At 46.5% G+C, this 26,752-nt stretch overlaps 1 protein-coding gene across 1 annotated transcript in view; it reads right to left on the reverse strand.

The window, feature by feature from the left end:
- LOC119461646 (dystroglycan 1-like) overlaps positions 1-26,377 on the reverse strand; it is a 40,501-nt gene extending 14,124 nt beyond the window's left edge. The window contains exons 1-3 of the mRNA XM_037723010.2: positions 26,218-26,377; positions 9,393-9,582; positions 190-340 (exon numbers count right to left, since the gene is read on the reverse strand). Coding sequence (XP_037578938.1) covers positions 190-340; positions 9,393-9,572 — 331 coding nt within the window. The 5' untranslated portion in view covers positions 9,573-9,582; positions 26,218-26,377. The remainder of the gene's footprint in view (positions 1-189; positions 341-9,392; positions 9,583-26,217) is intronic.
- Between the last annotated feature and the right edge of the window lie 375 nt (positions 26,378-26,752).

Consider the following 26,752-nt stretch of genomic DNA (forward strand, 5'->3'; position numbering starts at 1 on the left):
CGTTCTAAATAACACAACAGTACTCTTTCAAGACCTACTTGGCATTCCAGGGGTGTAATCTGCCAACCTAGCTTAACTGGGCGTCTTCCTGGAGTGTCTCTTCCATAGATACATAATTCAATATGCATAGAAGGAAGGCATGGTGCTTGTGATGACATAGACGAATGAGTGTTGCTGAACAGAACTAACCGTCGGTGCCTCCAATGGCCTTGACAGCCAGATAATGGGGGCCCACATCAGCGTGCAGGGGCACACCCACCAATCGCGGCAGTGCACCGCTGTCCTCGTCGTGCACCAGTGAAAGCCAGGATGGCAGCTGCTCCTCACCCGCCTCCACCACCTGCGCCAGTGACACAGCCGGACAATCGGGATGGGCAAATGCTTACTCGCCCAATGGCATAATCACAGTTCAACATCAAACACATGGCAAATACAAGGACACCAAAAGGAGGGGCACTGCATCCTGCCATACGTGACTGAAACCTGGAGGTTAAAAAAAATTATTTAAAAGGGAGATCAGGATAAGGAGCCCACAATCAGCGATGCAATGAAATATAATGGGTGTAATGTAAGAAACAGGAAGAAAGCAGCATGCAATAGATATGTAAGACCTGCAAGTGCACTTCTTCACACACTTCATTTCGTTTAACGTAAATGGTGGACCTTGAGCTCAAATCATAATTGAAGTGCCAGCAAATGGGCTGGTGACATCTTTCCTGCGACCTTCCGTTTTCCCACTGTCCAAGCTTTCATAACGTGTCTCAGCTTCAACACGGCTACTAGCGAGAATGTGACCATCTTGGTTAAGGTAAGTTAGATGTGTGGAAAAACCTGCTTAATAAATTTCAAGTGCCCATAGAGAATGAATGCAGCCAGATGATAATCTAGCTAAAGCAGACAAACAAATGGAGGTGGGACAGCTACCTGGAGCTTTATTATAGCAACAGAATGGCTGCCAACAGAAAGGAAATGCAAGGAGGGCAGCAGTGGATTATATGTAGCGATGCGATTAGAAACTTTGCAGACACAGGCTGAAGTCAGCTGGTTCAAGCCAAAGGTAACAGGGAGATTGCACTGTAACTGACCTTCACCCCACAGCTGTCCAAAGATTGATGATGAACAACAATATGATAATAATGGGGCTTTTGTTTAGTAGTACATACCACATACAATGTAGCAACGCTTTGTACCATCGTATACAACTGAAATGCGAACAGCCAAGCGCATTCCCAAAGCATAACTAAAGGTACAGTGCATGTCATCAGCCAATCATCCTTGTCCATATGCACCTGCATATTTCTTTCAGGCAGAGGGCGGGGCTGCCCACTCTACTGCAATAATGTCACCTACACTATATGTTCAATGCTCATTTCTTCACCCGACCTGCTGCAGCACGCGCCATTCCCACCTTGCCAAAGCGATTATGGAGGCTCGCACTGTCGCTTGTGCACTGTGATATATTCCTGGCGCTCCTCCCATTATGATGAGACACTGGAAGCTCCTTGATGGTGGGAGCAAAGCAATGCAGGAGAGGTACTATTCTGTAAGCGTCCACTAGACTGTCCATTTTGGCTGCTGCTGAAGTGCTGATTGGCTGGGTTGGGGTACGAGCGAGAAATGAGGCAGGCACCTTCAACCAGTCCCCTTCTCGCTCATACTGCTCCAGCCAATCAGCAGTGGCCAAAATGGACAGTCCACTAGGTGGACACTTACCGAATACCACCCCAGGTCAGGAAACAGAGCATGTGTCAGCACTACCATGCCGCATGTAGATATTTAAACGTTTGCCCTGATCCTGAGCAAACACATTTTTTGGGATACATACAGGCTTTCAGATGCTGTACACAAGCAGCAGCAAACTGGGAACAGTGGAGACTGACAAGCGTACAATGTTCTCACATCACAGTTACTTTTTCAGCGATTTCGCTGTTGCCAATTTTTTGCCTTCTTCAGAAACATGCCTGCACAAACTTTCTCAAAGCAAGTACTCCTTTTGTGCCCTTTTACCATCAGAAGAATTCCAACGGTACAGTCTGAGACTGACGAGCAAAACTGCATTCGAGCCTTATTTACAGTACTAAATATCAGTTTACATTCAGCCTTACTGTGAGACACTGACAGGATACCAAGTATTCTCACTGCGATCCTGTTGAACCCAGCAAATCTCTCCACCCCTCGTATTTGTCCTACCTGTGTCCACTGTATGTCGTAAACTGGTTCGTTCAATATGTTTCATAAATGTTTATGAGTTTGCAAGTTGAACTGAAGTATAATGCAACTTTTGTAAAACTTAATGTAGTATTCGTAAAATCATGGAATAAGCCCAAGCTTGTAAACATTAAAGGAAAATTTGGGAGCATTGGCAAGCATGCAAATGTATTATTTGTCCGACTGATAGTCTGAAGCAGTTGTTTTCAGCTTTGCAATGTCCTTCCCAGAAGCGAGCACTGTGAAGAGCAGTTAGGAGCCCCAGTCGCCTGGACACATTCAGAGAATTTCAAGTGGTCTTGTGGAAAAGCCACCATTCTCACAGGAAACCCCAGCGTCACTTGGAAAACTTCTGGAAACTTCTTGACAGTGGCTTCCCCACAACATTAAGAAACATGCAGCTTGTATGTAGCAGCAGACGTATGCTGGCAATGCATTTTCTTGAGCATTTGCTTTGTGAGTGCATAAATGTTGCACACAGCAAGTGGAGAGCAGTGCAAGTGCTGGGGGTAAGAAAGAAGAGCGCACTGCAATGCATGTTCTTCACCAACGTGGCAGGCAGGCACCCTTATCTTTATCAACATCGTGGTAAGGTGCATGAAGTGGGCCATACAGAAAACCATCTGTTTTGAATGATAGCATACTGCAATACCTTGTCAAAGGCTCAAGGACTCACTGTACAAAGAGAGCTAACCAGTGGATAAAGAAGCACTCCCCACCAGCATTGCTATTGCAACCAAAATTACTATTGTCTTTAGGAGAGATGACCAGAAGACCCCCGATGCCAAGAGAAAAGAAAGCTGATTCATGAAACCCGATGCATTGCACTGGTATGAAATACTTGCCTTCTGTGTTAACTATGTTGTATAAATAAAACCTCGTTAATACGTACTAATGGCTAAAATGTGGTTACGACAAATCCCTGACCAAGTCTGTATAGAGCTTATTGTATTGGCTAACTGCTTAAGGTGTAGTGGCTCATCGTATGCCCATCAGTTAGCGCATACGACAATCACTTTTAATGCGATTAGCATTCTTTGCCTACTTCAGCCATTTTGTTCTCTATCTATCTATCTGTCTGTCTGTCTAGCTATCTAGATAGCCTCTTAAGCCGACCATTGACCCAAGTTGTCTGTCTGCTTAGCCCTCAAGGTATATGTAGTGGTCACGATGCCATCGTGGTCATTCCGTTATTGTTATTGCAGCGTTGTGAGCTGACTCTTGTCATGCCGTCATCGTCCCGCCTTCTAACCTGACCCAGTGGCCCAAGTTGTATAATAGCTTGGGCCACTAGGTATGTTCATATGGTCATGATGCCATCATGGTCGTGGCATTGATGTCACTGCATATTTGTCATCCGACTCTCGTCATGCCGTCGTCCGTTTACAGTCATCATAAATTCGTTGTCCTACCACTGTCGTGATGGCATGTAGTCGTTCAATTATCATCATGCCAGCTTCATGATCTGACGCGAGAGGTATGCTAGCACGAAGGTCAATTTGCACACCACGCTTCGTCACTCCAGCGTTTTGACAGTTCGTTTCCGTGGTCAACGAACGAGATGTGTTCATGTTTGCTTGTGCATGCGTGACACCATGCTTGTTAATTTATTTAGTAAGCGAATGTTCGCAAGTTTATATGGCCGATAAAACTGCTATCCTTACTTCGTATAGTGGTCTACTAATTTGCTATCGCATTCGATGCTGGACCTTTCGGGCGAAACTACGACTTCTTTTATTCATCGCAACTTCAGTGCATCGGGAGGAAATCTGTTTTTTCAAATGAGAGAAAGTTGTACAGTAAAACCTCAATAATTCGAACTCAGTTAATTCAAAATTTCGGTTAATTCGAAGAATTTGAGCGGTCCCATCATTTTCAAGGCAAATTCTACCGCATAATTTGAATGGCCTGCGCGACTCTGTTCAGATAATTAGAAGTTTCCCGCTGGTAGCAAAGTGCGGCGTCAAGTTAGGGCGGTACAGTTGCCAACCGATTTTCCGAGCTCATGGAGAGTGAAAAATAGTCCGAAAACTCGTTCGGCCGAAAAAAAATCATTAGTGCGACTTAAAAAAAATCTCTAATAATGTCCTGCCTCATACTACGCTTGGAGGGAATTGACTTGCTTGGATTTGCACAGCAGTGACGTCTCCGTGTACAGTCGACACGAACGTCACCACGTTGGTGATCTCCGCCAACTGAGTTCACCATGGAGATCGAAGACACGAGCTTTGCACCGCTTAGCTCTCGCGAAGGCACAAGAGGTAGTGCCGATCACTCCGAGACACCTGCTCAGTGTACACGCCATGTTCAAAATAGCAACCGAAACTTTATAGAGAAAAAAAGAAACTCACTGAATTAACAAGCGCGGTGTCAGCGCACACGAGCGTGGCTGCCGCAGCAAGCGAAGGTTCGTGCGGTCTGTCGTTTCAACGGAAACTGAGCAGCGAAAGCACAGCGGATACAAAGGTCAGAGCCGTCTGGAGATCGCTTTCAAGAAACGGTGCGCGCGAGAACCCGCTCTGGCGCTAAGTACGCAGTTGTTAGAAGAGTAGAAGTCGCCCCCCCCTCCCTCCCTCCTTTCACGTGGGAGATTGTGTCGCCAATTCCCTTTCCGCCCGGTTGCAAGTTACGCATTTGCGTGCCCCCCCCTCCCTCCCTCACTGCCATACCCCCACGGCCTTTCGCATTTGCGCTTCGCCGTGCGTCCGCTCTGCATGAAAGCGCGCGTCCCCCGCGCGCTGTCACTCACACATATGGCGCGCGGCGATGATTTTATCGCCCGTGGACTTCATATGGAACCTCACGGCGGCAACGCCGACGGCAGAAAAAAAAGCATCCTACAATAAATGGTTATGATAGCGCTGAGCGCATATACTAGAAATAAAAAAGAAAGTGCAGTACTCTGGAGCGTTTTGTCAGCCAAGGAAGAGCGGGCATGGCCTCCGAGACTGGAGGATGGCGCGAGCTCTCTATTGATAGCGCGCGCCTTCCAATCTTGGAGGCTATACAGCGAGCCACTGGAATCCAAGCCAGTGCAAAATCCAACATGGCGGCCTCCAAGATTGGGTAGCGTGGCTCGGAAAGAGCAATTTAGTCCGGAAAATCGAACTTTGGCATCTCAATTTATCCAAAAAATTGGGTGCGAAAATGCATGAACTCAATGGGAACCCTGACGGTGCATTTTCGAAGTCCAGAATATCCAGCAAGTCCAAATTTTTGGAGTCAAGCACCGCCATGCTCGCTTTAGCGGCAGTTATCGATTCCGTGAACATCGTCCGCAACTTTGTTGAGTGCAGTGCCGGTGATACTTATATGCTACATGTTGCGAGCCAGCTGGAGAGCATGGCACTTGGGGCAGCGAACTACCGTGCCAAGTAATCTCCGGGATGCATCAGTGATTACTTCGAATAATCTTTCTCGGACATGGAAAATAAAAGTGACTTCTTTTTGCGGCAAGTTCTTGCTTGTTTTCTTTTTTTTATTCATTTTGGCTAATTTGAAAATCCGCTTAATTCGAATAATTTTCGTCGCCCGGCGACCTTCGAATTATTAAGGTTTTACTCTATTTAATTATGGGGTTTTACGTGCCAAAAAACACCATCTCATTATGAGGCATGCCGTAGAGGGGTTCTGTCTTTGCTGCTGCCGAATGTGCCGACGTCATTTGCAAATGTTGCATTCAAGCTCCTGGCAATAGGGCACATATCTACTCCAAATGATGCCTTTAAAATGTATTTGATTTCGTAAAGAAATTTTCAATGCCCATATAACCTCATAAAAAAGATCCAACTTTAACTGTGCAATGTTTCGCTCAAAATATTTATTCCCCCCTGCATATATAGACAATCCAAAATTATTTTTAGCAATTAGTTATGCCTCCCATATTAACCCATATAGCTGACATTTTCAACACCTTGGTGCGTTGCCAGTAACTTTTCAAAGTTTAGACCTTACATGACTGTTATTTATTATACAGCTGCCAATTTAGCCTGTCTGTGATCCCTGTGTCATGCTCCAATTAGAGAGACCTTGTACATTTTGTGTGGCTTACCCAACTGTCTTGCATTTTTGTAAATCATTTCGTGTGGTTTGCTAAGTGCCCACTGCTATTTCTTTGAAGTTTCACTCCAAGTTAATTTATAGAACATTTGCACAAATATCTTTAATACCCCAGTGGGTGTTAATTTGACACTTTGATAGTGCTTTCACTCCCACAATAAACTGAGATGTGCATACTTTGACCTGTGCATTATACACAACACAATTTTCAGAACCATTGCAAACAGGATAGTGGCCCAAGCTTAGACTAACCACATCCAGAAGTGGGAATGCCCTAAGTCATCTTGGAGCAATTTTTGGAGCAACTAAAATTGCGTTTTGGAGCAGTTTGGAGAAGACAAAACTGCATTTTGGAGCAGCTTATTTTAAATTTCATTTGCGAGCAATTTGGAACTGATAGAATTTCATTTTGAAGCAGTTTGGAGCAGGCCAATCTGAATTTTGGTGGAATAACGGAATATGGCAGCATACTCCGAAACCACGACAAAACACAAAATAAACCAACATGAAGCGCGTAGTAGAAGCACACTTTGTAGCTATAACGTACTAGAATATGGAAGACTGGGTCGAGTGGCGGCACACGGTGCATGCTTTCCTGTGAAGCCGAAAACATCGTTGGCACTACGATCAAACTATATGCTCTCGTGCCAATGCTCATGATGATAGCGGACAATGTTCTCAAATTATGCGGTCCAACGGCGCGGTAACATAATTTCTGTGTCCCCATATGTGTCACTGCAGACCCAGAGAGCTGCAATCAACCTTGGGTTCATATAACGTAAAACTATTCCAATCTGGTTTTATTACGATATCAATTATACGACACTCCAGGCACATTCCTGCTGTCTTGGTTGCCGCTATGTTCCGTGTAAAGTCCAGGGGCGATAACATCGTTGCCGCAAGCCGTATGTGCAAGTGAAAGCGTGCCAGGGTGAGCTGAGGATGGTGGCTCAGTTGCGCGTGCAAGGCACCGGTGGGGGAGGGGAGGGGGGTTCTACTTCAGCGGCTGCTGCGTATGGCATGGCCGCGCAGGCCCCATTGACAGTGATCTGCGATGGGGGATAGAGTGAGAGTGCGAATAGCTCCGTGTGCTCTGTTTTTGCCGCTTGGTTCGCGTTGAAGCGAGAGGTAGCACGAAGCTAAACTTGCTCACTGCTGCTGCATTTGCTCACTCGTCCTGCATTCTGACAAGTTTCCGCGGTCATCGAGTGAGGTGTGTTCATGTTTGCTTGTGCGCATGTGACACCATGCTTGTTAATTTAGTAAGCAAATGTTTACAAGTTTATACGGTCGATAAAACTACTACCCATACTTCGTATAGCTGTCTACTAGTTTGTTATCGCAATCGATGCTTCGATTTCGGGCAAAACTGCAACTTTTTACTCCCAATCCACGATCAGCCCTTCGTGATAAGTCAAAATGGCCCGGGCCTCGCCCATATGGGCATAAAGACAGATTGGAATAGTTTTACATTATACCGGCCCTGAGGACCGAGATGCCCACTGCAACCACTGCAACACACACCTCCCTAATGTCTAGTTCGCTCGCAGCGCCCTCAGCCTACCTTTTGTCGTTTTGCGCCTCAACTAGAGGGCACCGCACCACTCAGCCCACTCAACCGTGTTCTAGTACACTTTAAATACAGCCGCCCTATTCGTTCCAACAGCAGGGAGCGGCCGCACGCGCGCCGGCCACTTGCCGGAAGCACCAAAAAGTCCAGTGTTATAAGCGCGAAAATTACGAGAAAGAGTGCAGGAGGCGTCGTCGTGCGGTGTGCAGAATGTGAATGGCTGCACTTTAACAAGAATGAATCTGCTCACTGTTCGCTGCTACTGTCGGAGCGCACATGCCGAAGCCATTCTCGTGCAGCGTGGCACAATTTGGGTCAATTTTATGTGTTTGGCCCAGTTTGGTGCAAGAATTTGTATTTGTATCAAAATGGCGCAGTTGGCGCCGGAGTCCCACCTCTGCACATTGCCAGTTTGTCCTGCAATGCTTGCAAGCATTAAAACACCACAAACTTGTGAGGCTGTTCCGCTTTCACTAACTTCAAAATAACTTTTCAATAACCTTTTATAATGAAAGCAACATGTCATCGTTAACAGCCTAGACAGAAACGTGTTCTACCATTAATGTGACAATGGCGATGACAGTGGGCTGTTGCCAATGCCGGGAATGCGGCTTTATTAAGGCGACAGCCTTAAGTGGCTCGTTGCAATGGCTCCTACTCAAAAAAAGCAGCATGGTGTCCAGTGATGCAAAAAAAAAAGGAAGTGATGCAAGAAATATCATCACCAGCAATGGCTTATGCCCCCGTAAGCAAGCCTAGATGCAATGGCTGAATGTGAATGAAGAAATGAAAGAACGAAGGAAAGAAAGAAAAAAACGAAGGAAGAAACAAAACAAAGAACGAAAGGACAAAGCCAGAACAACGAAAGAAATAACGAAAGAAAGAAAGAAATGCGGAAAGAGAGAACGATAAAAAGAATGAAAGAACCTTTAGGTAGTGCATTAGGTACATGCATGTGTCGTGGAGGAGGTCGACCTACAGCGCTATATGTTTACTTCACACGGCAGCTCGTTATGCCTTACAAGAATTCTGAGCCCCGATCGTATAACCTAATGATTACCACATCTGCAACAGGCTTTTACCTTCATGTGTTACAGGAGTGTAACATGCTGCCAAACGTTTTTGTCTCCAGTTGTAATACACAGGCAATTTTAGTCTAATTTTCTTGGAAGAAGGCTGCCCTTCATAACTCAGTAAGTGTGGTAGTTTTTCAACACTCATCTGAAGGCCAAAAAACATGTAGCTTAATCCTAGCTACTACACAGACTTTTTAAACATTACAGCCCATATTGTGCATGCCTATCTGCGAGTGTGAATGTGCACATATATGTACTATCACAACACTGCTAACAAAAAGCAGCATACATGTGTCACATCATGTTTTTCTTTCTAACACACATGACATCACATTACATTTTGACCCAATGAAGGCGCCCTCCCAATACACGTATGATGCAGATGTCAAGGAACTGCCAGGTGGTTAACTGCTGCGGAAACTTGACCCTCATCTTCAATCAAAGTCGCACACAATCACAGCAATGCAAGGTTAACTTACCTGGAGTTTGGAGACATGTCCTTGGAAAGCATCTGCCGGAATTGAGTAGTTGAAGAGACGCCCTACAACCACGCTCGTGTCTGGTACACCCCATTGCCGCCGTACCTCCCCACTGGCTACAGCAAGGGCCACAGCAAAAGCCGCAGCCACGACTAGCCGCAGCAGCGACCCAGCCGCCATTCCTCACCACCTGAACAAAACAAAAGGCAAGACATCGAGAAAATCTGCAAGCACATGACAAGGGCAATCATGATATTGCTTATGTGTGCTTGTTTTGGCGAGTGTATCCGTGCATATGAATCCCAGATCTTGTGTTCCATTGAATTAAACCTTAAAAGAAACCCGCAACACTTTTAAGCATGGTAAATAAGACTTCTAGTCACTACACAATGCTCCATGAATATCTGAGCCAAGTATTAAAGCAATACACCCGGTAGGGAGCCCACAATTGCGCTTAAAACAATGTATGCTTTTTTATTTTTTTATTTCTTTGGATCCTCACCACTTTTTATGCTTTTGTGGAACTAAAAGGCCTCATTACTATTGGCTGGATTTCTTCAGACATCATGACAAAGCCGTACCTCTAGCATGACCAAGAATGGCTAAAACACGGAAGTAATGAGGAGGTGGCACCATCTGGTGGCAGCAAACAATACCACTGTGCCAATACCACAGTCTCTCAGATGGGGCGCCAATAAAACCCATATATCACGATCATCAGATGGTGTGGCTAGATAGATAAATCTCAGAGGCCTTGCCAATAACAAAGCTCAGTGTAATTGTGGGCAGAGCAATGTGGCCATCACTCTTTATCGGCACAACAGCATAGCTTCAAACACAGCAGAAACAATAGAATAGAGAAGAACGTCACAAAAGCACAACAGGGAGCAGCATTTCATTGCTGGTAAGTCTGCTCATTTCAGATGCATTCAAACAATTTTTTTTAAGAATCTTGAGGTGATGACCTTTATAATGTGAAGCATATCTATTCAGGGGCCCGAATGATGACACGAGCAAACTACTGCCCAAAATAACAAGAACCTTTATTGCTGTCCCAACTATCATGCACCAAGGTTTAAAAATATGCAAATGCCACGTAGCTGGACAGAACCAAGGTAATGTTGTTTGCCATTGCTTGGAGATATTCAGAGATTATTTTTTGTATTCGACCTAATTACATAATTAGCCTTAGTTATTCAACTTCTTAATTATTATAATTAGATTAAGTGTCAATGAGAAAATTGTAGAGCAACATGAAAAACTCCTGTTACAGCTTGCTGATGCTTAATGCGTGCTACATAAAAGTGCTTTTCCGAGCATGAAAGAAGCCTGCGAATACACAAAATTGCCGCATGACCGGCCGCTCGAGGAACTTTGCGTGTAACTAAACTCTATGCCATGGCTACATTTGCTGCCCTCTGTAACTTTGAGAAGTCTTCAAAGATAACATATTGCCTCGAGGTATAACAAAACACGTGATCTCGCATGCGTCTCACTTCACAAAATGAATTGCACCAAGGATGTCCTTCAGCTGAATGGCTTCCTAAATATAAGCCGTGTTGGGTCACCTGATATTTATCTCCAACTGCTGTGCTTCATTACTGCAGCCTTAAACTTTAACTCGGGGAACAGAATTGTTTTGATTCTTCCATTGCACTCCTATTAGGTGCCATTTCATTTGTGTTTCCGGGGATACTGTTTTATTTTTTATGGAGTAGGGGTTGCTCAAACAGTGGAAGAGTGGAAAAAGGCACTGTTTGCTGAGCTGCTACGAACGACATTTCTAGGTCATTACAAGGTGGGGAAGCAGGAGGAGAAGGAATGAAGCTGCAGGTGTATCTAGAACCAAAGTCGGCCTACTGGTTATTTCCTGCAAGCTATTCTGCATTTTTCACAACATGCAATCCTGTTATAAATGTTTTTTGACTCCAAAGCTGGCTTTTAAGGGGAATACCACAATGATTTTCGCGGGATAGAGATGAAGGCTCGGAGCGATGAAGGTCAACACGATGTGGCAGTCATGAAACATCAATAAAAGAACAGCCAGCAATGCAGCCTCCCTGCATTGGAGTCATGAAGCAGCCATATGTGAAAACGCGCAGTTAGATGCCGGTGTCAGTGATGAGCTATTGCCAAGAAAAGCTGGCAACGCAGCCCTATCAGGCCATTGGAACACACAACCAGATGCTGCCATCGGTAGTGCCAACGCAGCATACAGGAATATATGCTAAATGTTGCAGAGGCTATACAAGTACTAACCTGGGATATAATGAAGCAATTGAAAGGCTCAGCTATAGCCTGAGCCGTTCGAAGAAATTGCACCAAATATAAAAGCGTTTGCAATAATTTGCGTAACTTTTGGGCAGTGGCAAAACCGAACTCTTGGACCTCTGATGGATGCGAGAACTCCCTTATACAGCTTTGCTGCCTTTGATGTATGAGTTCCCCAGATCGGTATACATCTGTTAGTTTTTAAAAGTGAAGTTTTCCTTTGCGGAACCTCGCCAGGTTTCGTGACTGCAGCTGCAGCCTGGCTGTTCCCTTGCCGAATAGGCCAACCAATCACACCGGAGCATTCGCGCCGCTGGGTTCGTTGCAACACCAGCAGATGGCACTCACTAAATGACGCCTCACTAAATGACGAGTGCTAGATGCTCATTCACCTATAGGTCGTACTGTGAGCAATGAATAGGCGACGTGACAGTGTGTGCTACACTTGTGCATTTATTTTTTATGCTTTTATTTGTCTATTCGTACCAGGGTAACAGTTTACCCACCCATTACAAAGTTAAGTCACACATCATCATCATCATCTGCGCCAGCGGTGGCGCCAGCCTTGGGGGGGGGGGGGGGGGGGAAAGAAAAGTAATGAACCAGAAAACTCGCTTTCGCGCATCCACGGCTGCATGGTAATGAGGAAGTAAACACTTCTTGTAGATAGAATCGATTCGAATTGCGCTATGTACGTATGTGCATGCCACCTCCGACACTGTGATGCATTCTAGACGTCCATCATACTTGCTAGTTAGTCAGCAACTCTGCTTAACAAAAGGCTAGGTAAATTTATGTGCGCCTGCACTTGTGTGCGTATGTGAGTACTCGTGTTACGACTCTTTATGCACCCACACAAAGCTTTACTGTTTATAGATTCCAACCCGTTGGACAGTAGCACACCCAGGATCTGTGCCAGGGGAGGGTTGACAGTTTGCCAATACCATTTACACAGCACTAATTTCTATTTATTCACGGTAAATTGTCAAAAAATGTGCTTTTTGAGAGTGTGCAGACGATTGCGCGTCTTACATCTTAGTTGCAGTACTCAAATACGCAAGGAAAGAAAAAGGGTTAAACAAAAGGGGGGGGGTTAAGTCGGCCTCAGGGGGGGGGGGTTTACAAACCCCGAAACCCCCCCCCCCCCCCCCGTCGGTGCGCCACTGCCGTTGGATCTGCTGCATTTTTTCTTTCTTCATTTTTGCATACAATAGAGCCTTCACTTTTTGACAGTTTCTTGGATAGCTTCCTTGACATTTCTCTGTGTCTAAATATCCCTGACGATTCCAGGCTTTCCCTGCTTTTCACGTCGCCAGACCCTATGTAACATATATGTATTACATACAGTAATGCATGCCAGTGTCACAATTTGATAGGTATCTTCACTCGCACACAGGAGTGGTTATGATTTTTGTCTCATCTGAACAGCTGTTGACCTTGAGACTTTGCAAGAATAACCACTAGCACATTGATTAGAAACTGTCTTATGGTATATACTGCTAAACATTTGAAGAACCAAGATCAAGCAACAGAACTGTTTTTTACTTTTATCGAATTTGACTTTCTCTAGCAACTTTCGGGGCTGATTGCAGCTGCATCTTTCCGACTGATTCTAGCAGCTTTTGTTCCACAACACTGACTGAAACCGTGTGTATCTGTGTTCTCTTTCCTTTATTAAACTGTCTTGTCAGAGCGTCTAATCGATTCTGTAGTGTCCCCACCACCATGTACTTTTTTTTCTTCCCATATGTTTTTTCATTAAAGGGTTTCTGTCGGCGATTTAAGAGAAACGAAAATGAAATGCTTCTCTGTTTCCTGCCAACTAACACAGCAGCCGAAGAATTGAGTAAGGCCACTGGTTGAACAGGCAGGACAAACCTGATTTTTACAACTGTGCTTTGACTCCCACCACTACTCCTACCGTTGTTATCAATCGATAAGTGAACGCGACTAATATGACACATCAATTCAACTGGCCAGAAACAGACACAACACACTTTTTGAACAAACTTGAAACAGACACAACACACTTTTTGAACAAATCTACACCCACTTTTGAAGTCAACGAGTGCTGTACACGACTACCAGCGAGCGAGAACAACGGAAAAACCAATACAGCATGTACATCCGCACAGCCACTACAACTTGGAACTCCGCCAATAACGGCCTAGTACCATAAATAGAACAGTGGCTAGCTTTCTCAAGGACATTTCAAGCAGCAAAGCAAGATTTAACAAACAACTTCAGTTATTGAAGTGGCTGCTTCATTTGACACTTTTTGTTGAGCTTTCCTTTGCTGCAAATGCAATAAACAACCAGTAAAGTAAGGACACTGCCTTTAACTGCCATGTCAATGGTCAACAAAATTGTTCCAAGGCCTATTCCTTTAATAAACAATAAAGAAGAATGTTAAGCTGCATCAGTAAATTTATGCTAGTGCCACATGGGCACAGAAAATGACAACTGCTTCATGCCTTACAGTTCAATGTCATTCATGTGGTGGCATACAGACATGCTTAATTTCATTAAAACATAAAGCCATTTCAGAATTAACATGTCCTCGCAACTCATTCAGCGATTGAATGCACAATCTCACTCCAATTTCAGCAGTTACGGCTGCACTTAAGACATCTCTGAAGTAAACTGAAGTAATTTTGCATACAATAAGTGTGATATTGCTTTTGGTGTTATTTCTTGAACTTTTGCTCACAATATGTATTTATTTTTATTAGAAGTGTTAAACAAACTCTTTTCATTCACTGCAGCTATCACCATCATCGTAATGTTTCACATAATTAAGTGTGAGTGTGTAACAGCAACTTCAAATACAACAGATACAATGGCAGTAATTTCTCATATGTGGCATGGGCATAAACCTCTGGTATAGCAGGAACAGTCTTGGCAGGCCGCAACAGGTGCAAACTCTTATACCAAGATATCTTCTCGTAAAGTTAGAGATCTGCTAGGGACTAGTTAATAGTATGTCGATAAACGAGCAGTACATTGCATTCCAAAGGAACCAAAGTCGCAACCTAGTTAGCTTTGACAACTTTTTCTAAACAAGAATAACCTAATCATGTCAGAATACTTTGAAATCCACGATGTCATTCTAATGTGCCAGCACTGTCATATGGGCGCACATTTTGATAAATGAAAAACTTAGTCCTTTGTTTTTATTTTTTCCGTTTATAACCATTCCATCTTCTGTTAAATAAGTGCAAATAAATTCTTCACCAGACTAAACTAACGTAGTGTTTTTCCTTAGTGTCCCTTTAACTCACAACATTCAAGCTCCTTGTTCCCGATGAATTGGACACAGGCCTGTGAATTGAAGGTAAACATTCAACTGAAATCTGTCTAATTCAGGAAGACTTGAAGTTAGTCTAATTTAAGTGTAAAAGCTGCAATGTAAATGTAGATTTATGTGTAGCATGTTCAGTGCATCAATCAGACATTGTAAAATTTCTACTGCCTACGGTATTCCCGCCAGACTCACAGGTGCCTCTTAAGAGAGAGACAGGAGGGACCACAAACCACACTTATACAAATGTCACATGGGCACACATGAACTCCTTTTACTCCTTCCGACTTATCTCGATGCACTCCGTGTCCCACTGTTGTCCTTGCGCTACAGGAGCTTAAAGGGGTCCCCCACCAAGTTTGGGCATTGCAAACAGACCAGCATGGTGCAAAGATCATGCACTGATTATTTTGTGTGCAAAGCATCAAACCGCTGTACGGTGGGAAAACAGCCAAAATTTCAAATCAAAACCTGCGTGCCTTTCCTCTTGAGGCAGCACCGCTTATTGCTGAGGAATTAACGCCACACCCATAAATGCCTCCACATCAGATGCACTGCTCTCAATGGCAACAATTATGGTATGTGAATTCGATAAATACTCTAATGCAGGACATACACAGAACCACCAATGGAAGTGTGCCACGCATGAAGAAAGAGAATACTAAAAAAGAATACTTGTTGTCATTGTCATATGGTGCTCCCAGATAATTGAAAGCACTTGCTTATAATTTACAAGCTCCTCAGTTGTACAGATGTTATTTGAGAATGGTGTTACATGCATGTGTCTGTATATAAGCTTGGGTATTATTTTTACCAAACGAATTCTGGGCGACCATCATATTTCAGGTTGCTCTAAAAGTGAGGAAATATTCTATAGTTGGCGGTTGATTCTCTCAGATATTCGTATTGCCTCGATCATAAAACTTCCCTATCTGAACACTCCCAATTTTCATTGAAACAACAATAGGCAATAGCCTAAGGCATAATTAAAAGTGAAATTTTTGTGCTTACATAAACTGAACATCAATTAATGTGCCCCTGTGTCATTTGTTGAAAACACGCTAGTGGCAATGTGACATGATTGCAACTTCATACATGTCGAACTCCTTTAGGATGTCTTGCACTCCATAATATTAATGAAGTTCACTGGTGCCTTTGTAACACAGGTATTATTCATACTCATTAAGCCATGTCCTGCACCTTAAAGCAGATAAGGGCCTGCGCCCAACGCACTCTGACCTTAGCACTTCACAAACCTAGCTGATCGTGTCATTCCATCACCAACCCTCACAGTACTTCTAATTTCTCCATTTCTTTATCCCAATGTAAGGCCAGAATCATGATCCTCTATTTGACCTTTCTGTCTTTTTTTGCTATAAATGCTGTTCTCTCTCCCATGACTGATGAATCGATGCAGATTCCTTTTCACCAACATTGAGGACATCGTCACCTTGAAAATGTTTAACCGAATCAGCTACGAATGTCTGTAAAAAAATATATTCGGGCAAGAACATAGCGGATTTAAATTCCAAATAAGGGATGGGGGCATGTGGAATTCCACAAATGCTTTCTTCCAAAAATGTCTATACCGACCATGATGGCGGGCTGCGGTCTAGAACAGGAATAGACTGGTGTCACCACATTCAGAGAACGTTTACAGTTGCCTCGCCGGTGCCACGATGACAGCAGTCCTCAGCACTTTCCCACTTTACTTGGGTTCAAGGCAACATTTAGGGCGATGCCGATGACGCGTTAGTGACATTGTGAATTTTTCCAGTGAATTAGAGGGGGAAGCAGGGGGTTGCTTCACCTCAACCCCACATCTATTTTTATTTTCACCTCCCTGTCTTTTGATCTCGAAGCCTAAGCAGGTTTATCATGGCACAAACACAAAAAGCATTTTACCATAGTTGTCCTCCATCTCACCATGGACTACTATTACCGGCATGCTTTGCGGCAGCGTAGTGAAACTAGTTGAGAAATCAGTCTATTAAGAGGTTTCTTCACTTTGAGGTCACAGTGCCCAGAAGTGCCCAAGCTGCTGCTTTCAGCCAGTGAGGGTTGTCATATGCAACACCACGGGCAGTTCTGAATGACAAACTGATGAGACCCAAGGTATCAATAGCTACTGGCGGCACCGTTACAGCCTCTCTCTCAATTTCTCGCACCATCAACGCATTTAGAAGACGCCTCTCAGCTCTATCAGCAGTGCGTGTAAACGTTTATCATCGTCAGTGCCATAAGTTGGCAGGTGGTGCCCTCAGTGTTTTGTATATATGTATTGATTGAAAGCAATCAAGAGTAAAGGACAGTTAATTCCTAGCTGTCTCAGTGGTCGTATCAGTTGTCTGAGTTGCCGCAATGTGCTCACGCAGCCTAGGCCTGCTCGCTGTCAAGCACCAACATGGTGTAAGAAGCGAGATCCCATTTTCAAGCGACTGGCAACTAAAGCATATCTCTGTCAGCGGGACAAATGGAAGGTGTGACTATCTCGGCGCAAACGTGAACGGTGTGTTAAATACGCTTTTCGGAGATAGAGGGAAACTGGAACAGCGGTTACTTTAACGAAAACAACATTTATTTAGGTAAAAGTAAGACGGGGAGACTGGAATGCGGCGTCTCGCTCGGTGCGTAGCCGTCCCTCTTCTGCCCTTCTTTCCCGCGCACACCCACGCGCACGGGAGGGAGTTCACTCCGGGCACTCCGGGTTCAAGTTACACGGCCGCCGAAACCGCCGGCCGGCCCCACTCGCACAGAACAGGCACCATCTATGAGTGCCACGCACACCAGAAGCGCACACACTCGGCCGTCCTGCAACTACCGACCTCGGAATCACTGTCGGAACCTTCGGAGTCGATCTCGTCCTGGCCCCAACGCTTTAGCTTGTTCACTGGTGTGATGCTGCTGTATGCTTTCCTCCCGCGCTGTGCATTGGGCAGCGTTCCGATGCGATATCGGTCGTTGGGAAGTTTTTCCGTAATGATGTACGGCCCTTTGTATTTTTCCTTGAGTTTTCTTGACTCGCCACACACTGTCGGCTCTTGCTCGACCAAAACTACATCTCCCGGCTCGTAAGTCGGCGCTCCCGAACGCTTGTTATACCTTGCCTGCTGTTTCCGTTGATCTTCGCGAATTCTCTCTGCCGCAGATGTACGCTTGGCCTCTATTTCGCGGTCAAATTCCTCGGCATAAGCGTCATCCACGCAGTCGCCGTTGATGTTTCGTGGCTTAAAGTTGAACAGCAGCCCAAACGGTGTGGTCTTCGTAGCTTGGTGAAGCGTATTGTTGATTCCCCACTGCACCTGAGGTAAAGTCATGTCCCAGTCTTTGCCGTCCGTGTTCTTCGTCAAGCATGCGACCGCTGGGGTAATCATGCGATTGTATCGCTCGACTTGACCATTAGCTCGTGGTGTCGCAGTGGCGATTTTCACGTGCTTGATGCTGAAGGTTTCACAGGTTGCCTTGAATTTGGCGCTCGTGAAGGCAGTCCCGCGATCGGTGATCACCATGGTTGGTGGCCCAAAAATGCTAGCCACATCGCGAAGAAACTGGGCGGCCGGTCCTGCCGATGTGTTCCGGACTGCTCGTAGGAGCACAAACTTCGTGAAGCCGTCAACGGCCACCAGTATGTAGGCATTGCCGGACTTGCTTCTCACGAATGGACCGAGGTGATCGATGTGGATCATGTGAAAGGGCTTGCCGCCTTTGTCAATACTGTGCAGCTTGCCCGGTCTCTTTCCAGCAGGAATCTTGTGAAAGAGACATTCGATGCATGCGGCGATATATCGTCTGACATAGCGCTTCATGCCTGGAAACCAGTACGTTTCCTTCAATTTGGACATTGTTTTGTCCACAGCAAAGTGTCCGATGTCATCGTGGCAAGCTTTCACCACGCGCCAGCGCGCGTGCTTTGGCACCACCCAAAGAAGTCGTGGTGCCGAATCGCCCTCATTCACCTTTCTGAACACCTTGCCGTTGCTGAGATGGTATTCGCTTTGAACGAGCCGGTCTTCGTTGGACAGGTGCTGCTTTCTGCTCAGTCGCTCCTTTAGTAGTTGAATGTCGGTATCGTTCTGTTGAGCAATCGCGAGGCAGTCGTCGATCTCAATGCATGTTGCGAGGACGTGAAGGCCACCGACAACCTCTGTTTCCTCGGGAGGGTCGTATGGTGAGCGACTCAGCGCGTCAACGTGCGCCATCGTTGTTCCCTTCCGATACTCGATATCGAAGGCGAACTCTTGAAGACGGAGCCACCATCTGCCGATTCGTGGCAGGAGATCCCTCTTGCTCAACGTTGCTCGCACGGCATTGCAATCTGTGACTACCGTGAATTTCAGACCGATCAAATACGTCCGAAACTTTTCCAGGGCCCACACAACTGCTAGCGTTTCTAGCTCGTAGGAGTGGTACCTTTCTTCGCATTCTGTCGTTCGTCGGCTAGCGTAAACAACAGGATGAAACTCTCCGCTCGCTTGTTCTTGCAGCAGTATTGCTCCGAGCCCATCCTTACTGGCATCCGTATGGACTTCAGTTTTCGCTTCGAACGAAAAATGTGCCAAGACAGGCTTCTGAACCAACCGTTTCTTGAGCTCGACGAATGCGGCGTCGTGCTGCGTGGTCCATACCCAGGGCTCATCCTTGGCCGTCAACCTCGTCAGAGGTTTTGCAATACTAGCGTAAGCCTGAACAAACTTTCTGAAGTAGCTAGTGAGACCCAAAAATTGACGCAGTTGATGTACGTCAGCGGGCTTTGGAAAATCGCCGACGCATTGGATTTTGATACTTCCTGGTCTCACGCCTTCCGCAGAAATGTCGTATCCAAGGTAATCCACTCGGTCATAGAAGAAGTAGCACTTGCTCAATCGCAAGGTCAGTCCCGCTCCACGGAAAACATCCAAGACCATTCGCAGTGACTGGAGCCCTTCTTCCACAGTTATCGTCGGTAGCAAGATGTCATCCATGTGTGCAAGTGCCACTGTGTATCGCAGTGGACCAAGAACGGCGTTAATCATTCTCTGAAACACTGCCGGGCCGTTGGCCAAACCAAATGGCATACGGGTGAATTCGTAATGTCCGTCGGGTGTGATGAACGCAGTCTTGTGTCCGGGACTCCTTTGCAATAGGAATCTGATAATAGCCCGATGCGAGGTCGAGACTCGTGAAAAGACATTTTCCGCGCAGACGGTCGAGCTGATCATCAATTAACGGCAGTGGGTATCGGTCCTTTTTCATCACTCGGTTGAGTGCACGGTAGTCCACGCAAAGTCGTCGCTCTCCTGTCTTTTTCCGCACCAGGAGGATAGGGCTTGCATAGTCTGATTTTGAGTCAACGACGATGCCCGCTTGCTTTAGCTCTTCGATGACCACCTTCGTGTGCTCTCTATCCGCAAAGGAAAGCCGATACGGGCGAAACCTTACAGGTTCATCAGTCGTTACTTCAATCTTCATTTCCGCTACATTCGTGTAGCCAATCTCTGAAACGCTTTCGGCAAAACAGTCGCGATACTCGTCGATCAGTTGACCGAGTTTCTCACGGTGCTCCGGGGTGACACTTGAGCCCGTTTTGAAGTTAACGTTCGCCACTGGACAGGTTGAGTGGCACTGCAGCTTGGCCCCTCGTCCCGCATTGGCTCTTCGTCGTGGTAGCAGATTTCCGCTCGCGCTACCCGCTCATGTGCTTTGATGCTGAGTTCGTGATGTGATACGTTCATGACGAGAATGCATGTTTCGTTCGCCTCATCGACGTTGATGACGCAACGCGGAATACAATGTTCGCGTCCCTCTTGGCACCTGAGTTGGGTGTCCACGAATACATCCGCGTTGGGTTCGCTGCCTGTAACGTAGAGCTTAACAAATCCAACGTAGTTTGGTGGAACCACTGTGGATTCCCTGGCCCAAAGGCACACTGGGCGTTTAGGAAGATCTGGAATTTCGATGGACTGCAGTGTGTCGTCACTTTCGTCCACGTTCTTATGTTCCTCGAAGATCCTCAAAGTGTTCCCTCGCCATACAATTGTAACGTGAGGTTGCTCGGTGAAGGGCTGTCCCACGATGAGAGGTATCGCTTGTGACTTGTTCGGCACGATCAGCACGGGAACGTCAGCTGTTGCTTGATGACTGTGAGGTTAACGTTTGCCTCCCCGCACGGCGTCACACGCCCTGATCCGTAGCCTCCGATGGTGAGCGGCTTGTCTATTGCAGTGCATTTGACTCCGATTCGGTCTGCATCCTCTCGCCGAATAGTAACGCACTGGCTGCTGAGGTCAACATATGCTCTAACGTCGTGACCGTTAGCTTTAGCAAGCATGAAATATTTTTCGTTGGCCGCATCCGCTGCACGGATGTCAAGATTTACGACGCTCTGAAAGAGGCGCGGCCCGCTCTCCTTTTCTTTGCAGTTTCGAGCTTCGTGTCCAATTCGGTTGCAAACGCCGCACCTCGCCCTCCGCTGCGGACTCGGGCAGTTGAGAGAGAGATGGCCGTACTTGTTGCAGTTGAAACACCGCGGCCCTCCTTTTTCGTTGGAGAGGGTTTTCCTCCTCGGTTCGGACGGAGAGTTCTGTCGGCTCTCGTTCAAGGTCGTTTCCGGCGCTCGGTTTCCCCTGTTGCCATGACCCGCAAGATTTTGAATTCTGCTCGCCTTCGAATGGTTTGAATCCCAGGAGCCAACGGTTCCGACGCGCTCTTCGAGACGCTTCAGACATCGGAGAAGCTCCTCCGGCGAATCGTGCGTGCGAGTACTGATGGCTCTGATAGAGTCCTGATCATTGAGGCCGGTTATAAGATACTCAATGCAAGCTTCCTCGCTGAGGTTACAACGGCGTGCTTTGGCCAACTTGTCATAGTAGTATGATTCGATGGGCTCACCTCGCCTGTAAATACGGTCCTCCATGTCTCGGTGAAGTCGCTGCATTCCCCATGTCGTGGGGAAAGCGCGCGCTTGAGCTCCACCTTCCACTCAGGCCAGGTTTTGTTGACAGACTGGAGGGAATCGTACCACATCTTCGCCGGTTCATCCAACCTTGCGAGCACGTTACAAGATGTTAGTCTGTCCGACCAACAGTAGACTTCCGCTAGGTCGTCCACCCGTCGAATCCATGCGTCGACTGTTGGCGAGTCCGACGAAGTAGGGTCAAACAAAGGGACCAGGCGCGACGTCTCTCCCGCGCCGATCCCGTTGATTGCTTCCCTCACTGCTGCTTGCACGGTGGCTTGAAGGACTGCCGACATGTCAAACATTGGTCTGGGTGTCGAAGTGGTGCCGCTGGTCGATGCGCTGTCGGGCACGCCTCGGCTTGTGCTGCCTTCCCCGCCATCGGTGCTGCGCCGTTCGCCATCTTCTTCGCTTGTCGGAGCTGTCGAAGATGTTCCGTTGCGAGTGACAGGCATGGTAGGGCTCGATGGTTGACTTCTTACGTTCTGGGCATACGCTATCCCACTTCTGAAGTGTTAAATACGCTTTTCAGAGATAGAGGGAAACTGGAACAGCGGTTACTTTAACGAAAACAACATTTATTAGGTAAAAGTAAGACGGGGAGACTGGAATGTGGCGTCTCGCTCGGTGCGCAGCTGTCCCTCTTCTGCCCTTCTTTCCCGCGCACACCCACGCGCACAGGAGGGGGTTCACTCCGGGCACTCCTGGTTCAAGTTACACGGCCGCCGAAACCGCCGGCTGGCCCCACTCGCACAGAACTGGCGCCATCTATGAGCGCCACGCACACCAGAAGCGCACACAGGTGCAAGAGCCTAAGGAAGCACAGTCCTAGAGAGGCTTAGCACTTCCTCAGCCTCACAAGTTCAATTTTTCCCGCACGAGCTTAGCCACCTTGGATGGGGCAAGATAGATTTGCCGGGAAATCTCCTTCAATATTTCCGATGTCACAGCAGAAGTGCTGCTGTGCAAGGCGAGATAGTTGGCAGACGTTTACCTTCGATGGTAAGTGCAACAAATTAAAAGCAGACAAGTAATATACAATAAAAGTGCTTGAAACTTACTACTCAAATAATTCCCATTGAATATGCATCATGAGAGAAATGTGGCACATTTAATCCACGCGAAGTAATAATGGAACTCGCATGTTTCATCCCATACACTACTACTAAATTCCAATTAGTGATTATCTAATGGATTCTTGTGTTATCCATTTGGATCATGTGACACTGACCTGCGTATTTTACATTTGTGCACTACCTGTTTTTTTTAATATATATAATTGGAGATCACAGGGAGAGGCCTTTGTCCTGCAGTGGACATAAAATATAGGCTGATGATGATGTTCTTATTATCTTATCATACTTAGGCTAAAGCATGAATGCACTGTTATTGCCCTTGTGGTGCTGTTATGTAGTAGTATCGCTGTGGCAATGGACAAGCTTTACTTATTTCACCTATATTCTGTGTTCTATATGTATATTGTTCTCATATCTGTATATTTATGTATGGCTATATATTTAAGGGAGTTTGACTATGTCATGCCAAATTAGTGCTTTTTCTATGTCCTCCCGCCGTCAAACTTGTGGTAAAAGTGCAGTGTTGTTCCACTTACTTTTTAAGAAAACACTATTTTATTGAAGTGTTTATTTTATTGAAGTGCATTGAAGCACAAAACTAGAACACCAATGCGTTTTGTAAAACAATTTGAAAATTAATATCATGAAACTGACATAGTCATGGGAATTAGTTACAAGTGGATACAATCGCCTTGCAAACTCACCGGGTACAATTGGTAAATTGAAATATGTGCCATAAAGTAAGCAAGCAAAAAATATTAGTGCAATTATGTTTATTTAATTAATACCCCTGTCACACGGGCACCCGAAAGTCTTTTGACCAAAAAGACTTCTCCCCAAAAAGAGTTTCGCCCGCAGACATATGACAAGGAGCGATTTCTTTTTCAGAAGCGGTCTCTTCTGGAAGTGAAGTTCGTCGATCTCTTTTTCGACCGAAAAGAAGTAGCCTCGAAACCAGTGGGTGCCAGCAATTATCATATATTAAAAGAAAATAAGCAAGTGCATATTTTCTGTCGTAAAAAAAATTATTTTTTGTCTCGCAGAAGGTGTAGTAAACCCAGTAACGCCAGAAAAAGAAGCCCAGTCAGACAAACAGGTGCACTTCGCTATAGTTCCGGAAACGCTCTTTCAACTACAACAATGAGTCTTTACATTAACATTTCTTAATCTGGCGTTGTTAAATTTATTTGAAAAAGGTGTAATACATCAAGTTCTCACTTTATATTTCGAGGTACATCAGTTTATTTTGGCCGATTTCGGTTTTGAACACTAGCGCCACGCTTTGGGTAGCGCTTACAGAAAGAAACACTAAAAGGAGATTGTCGGTGCCGTGTGTAGTGTTTCCTTCTGGACACACTACCGAAAGCATGGCGCTATCGTTCGAAACAAAATCAGCCAAAATACACTGATGTATCTCGAAATATAAAGTGAAAACTTAATGTATTACACGTTTTTCAAATAAATTTAACAACGCCAGACTAAGAAACATTATTATAAATATTTAGTGTAGTAGTTTGCAGAACTAGCGAAGTGCACATGCATATCTGGCAACACTGGGCTTCTTTTTCTAGCGTACTGGGTTTACTACACCTTCAGTGAGACATACAATTATTTTTTATGATGAGTCATGGCAACAGAAAAATGCACGTTTGCTTATTTTCTTTAATGCATAATAACTGCTGGCGCCCACTGGTTTGGAGGCTACTCCTTTTCGCCGTAAAGGAGATCGACGAACTCCGCTTCCAGAAAAGACTGCTTCTGAAGAAGAGATCGCTCCCTATCGTGTGTCTGCGGGCGAAACTCTTTTTTGGGAGCAGTCTTCTTACTCAAAAGACTTTCGAGTGCCCGTGTGACAGGGGTATCAGCCTCATCGATTAATTTAGTTCAAGGGTTGCAATTGTGCAGTCTGCCACAGGCAATTAAAAAAAATTTAGTGCAGCAAAAAAATAAAAAAGGACACTCAGTATATGCGGTCGAAAGAGGCAGGGATGCTCACAGCAGATAGCTCAATGTCAACTCTTTGAAGATAAGACTGCAGAGATGCTGTCTGCCCCCCCTTCTTTCAACAAAGGCATCGAAGACGCTGTAAACACGTTGCAAAGCGTTGAAAATTGACACGTAAGCCACGACTGCTGCTCTCAACATATGCAGTTTCTGGCAGGCGTCACAGGGGCTGATGTGCACTGACACATCCACTTGATATACGAGAATTCTCATCGAAACACACACACACCCCTGCAAACCAACACATTTTATACCACAGGCGATTCACCTCCGTGGTCACAGCAAGCACCCAAACTGCTTTGCAAAGTCGTCATACCGCTCAGTGATGGAGTGCTCAAACGCGCACACACTCCATGTCAAAAGTTGCACTAAGGCTCCTGAACTTTGGTGGAAGGGCAAGCTCCACTCCTTCACAGTCTCATCCTTTTCACAAATTTTAACTCCAAATGATAAAACGTCAAAGCAGCAAGCACTGAAATCCAAGTCAACGACAGCCGAGGAAACTTCGGACCCATGCACCTCATGTCCGATTATCTCGGTTTTTGAATACCATTTGTACCATTTGAATACTAAAGCGCGCAAAAGGGTGCACGTGCTATGCTGTAACATAATCAATAAAAAGAAGCGCCGATGGCAGAGGCAATGCCCCGCTTAGTGGTTGCGGCCACGGTATCGGTCGCGATAAGCAGAGAGGCGCGGCCCCAACACAGGAGAACTGGAGGCGACGCAATGGCGAAGAGATCTTCCGGCGGCCCCACACACAGGCGCGCCCACGCCTTCGCTCTCGTCCGCCCCCACGACTGTTTATGCCGCGGTCGCAGTGCAGGCCTAAGCTGCGGCGAGCAGCTGGCGTACACTACGGGGCTTCGGGTTTCCGAGGCGCCGGGCGCGACGCCTCCCCCACAATCCGCTCGCTGCCTGCCGAAACAAATTCGCCGGGGCATTCCTCGGCCCCGGAGGTCGTTCGCTCAGGCGTATTCCCAAGAAGCGGCACCGGACTCCACCGTGGCGCCGAACCCGGCGGCGGGTAGGCAGTTCACACGACGACGTTTGGAAAGCCGATCGCATTCCTAGCGTCGAAGCAAGCCTAACCCTGAGGCACGCCGACGGCGGCGAATGCCCCCCGCGCGTGCATCGGCGGCGGTTTGCGCGCTCGTGCGTCCGGACAAACGCGGAACCGGCGCGTTCTCCACGTGCGACAAAGCTCGCGGTCCTCCAAGGTCTCGCTGCGACACTTACCAGCGCTGCCGCAGCTGCTGCCTCAATCCAACGCCGTTCGATCCGCCATGAAGTGAGCGTTCGAGCAAGCGACACAGTTCGGAGATGCACAAGCGAGCCGCCCAAGGGACGGGTGACGGCGGGGGAGGGCCGGCCGGAAGGGATCCCCGTCCTCTCTGTGCGGAGTCGCCCGAGACGCTGCTGAACGACGCCTACCCCGCTTCGCGGAGATCGCTCGCACCAACGCGCGGTTTCTCCACTAGCTAGCCCTGGGTGGCGCTGTAGGCGCGAACTTTCTCCGTAAATTGAGGCGGCTTCAGGCAACTTCGGGGGCTTTAGGAGAATGCGACGTTTATATTTTTAGGTGCGGTTGAGGCGCGGCGATGTACTGGCGCGTTCGCGTGGTTTGTCATCGATTTGGTTAGTACCTGACTGTACCTCTTTTAGCGCTAATTTAGCTGGGTGTGGCTTTCCGGCTGCCATGTTCTCCGAAAGAATGTCTCCAGCGCACTCAGCTCACAATCACGAGGAGGTCCTTTTCAATGTTTCACAAGCA

Source organism: Dermacentor silvarum, chromosome 8 (genome assembly GCF_013339745.2).
Source record: "Dermacentor silvarum isolate Dsil-2018 chromosome 8, BIME_Dsil_1.4, whole genome shotgun sequence".
In the NCBI taxonomy this organism is placed as follows: domain Eukaryota; kingdom Metazoa; phylum Arthropoda; class Arachnida; order Ixodida; family Ixodidae; genus Dermacentor; species Dermacentor silvarum.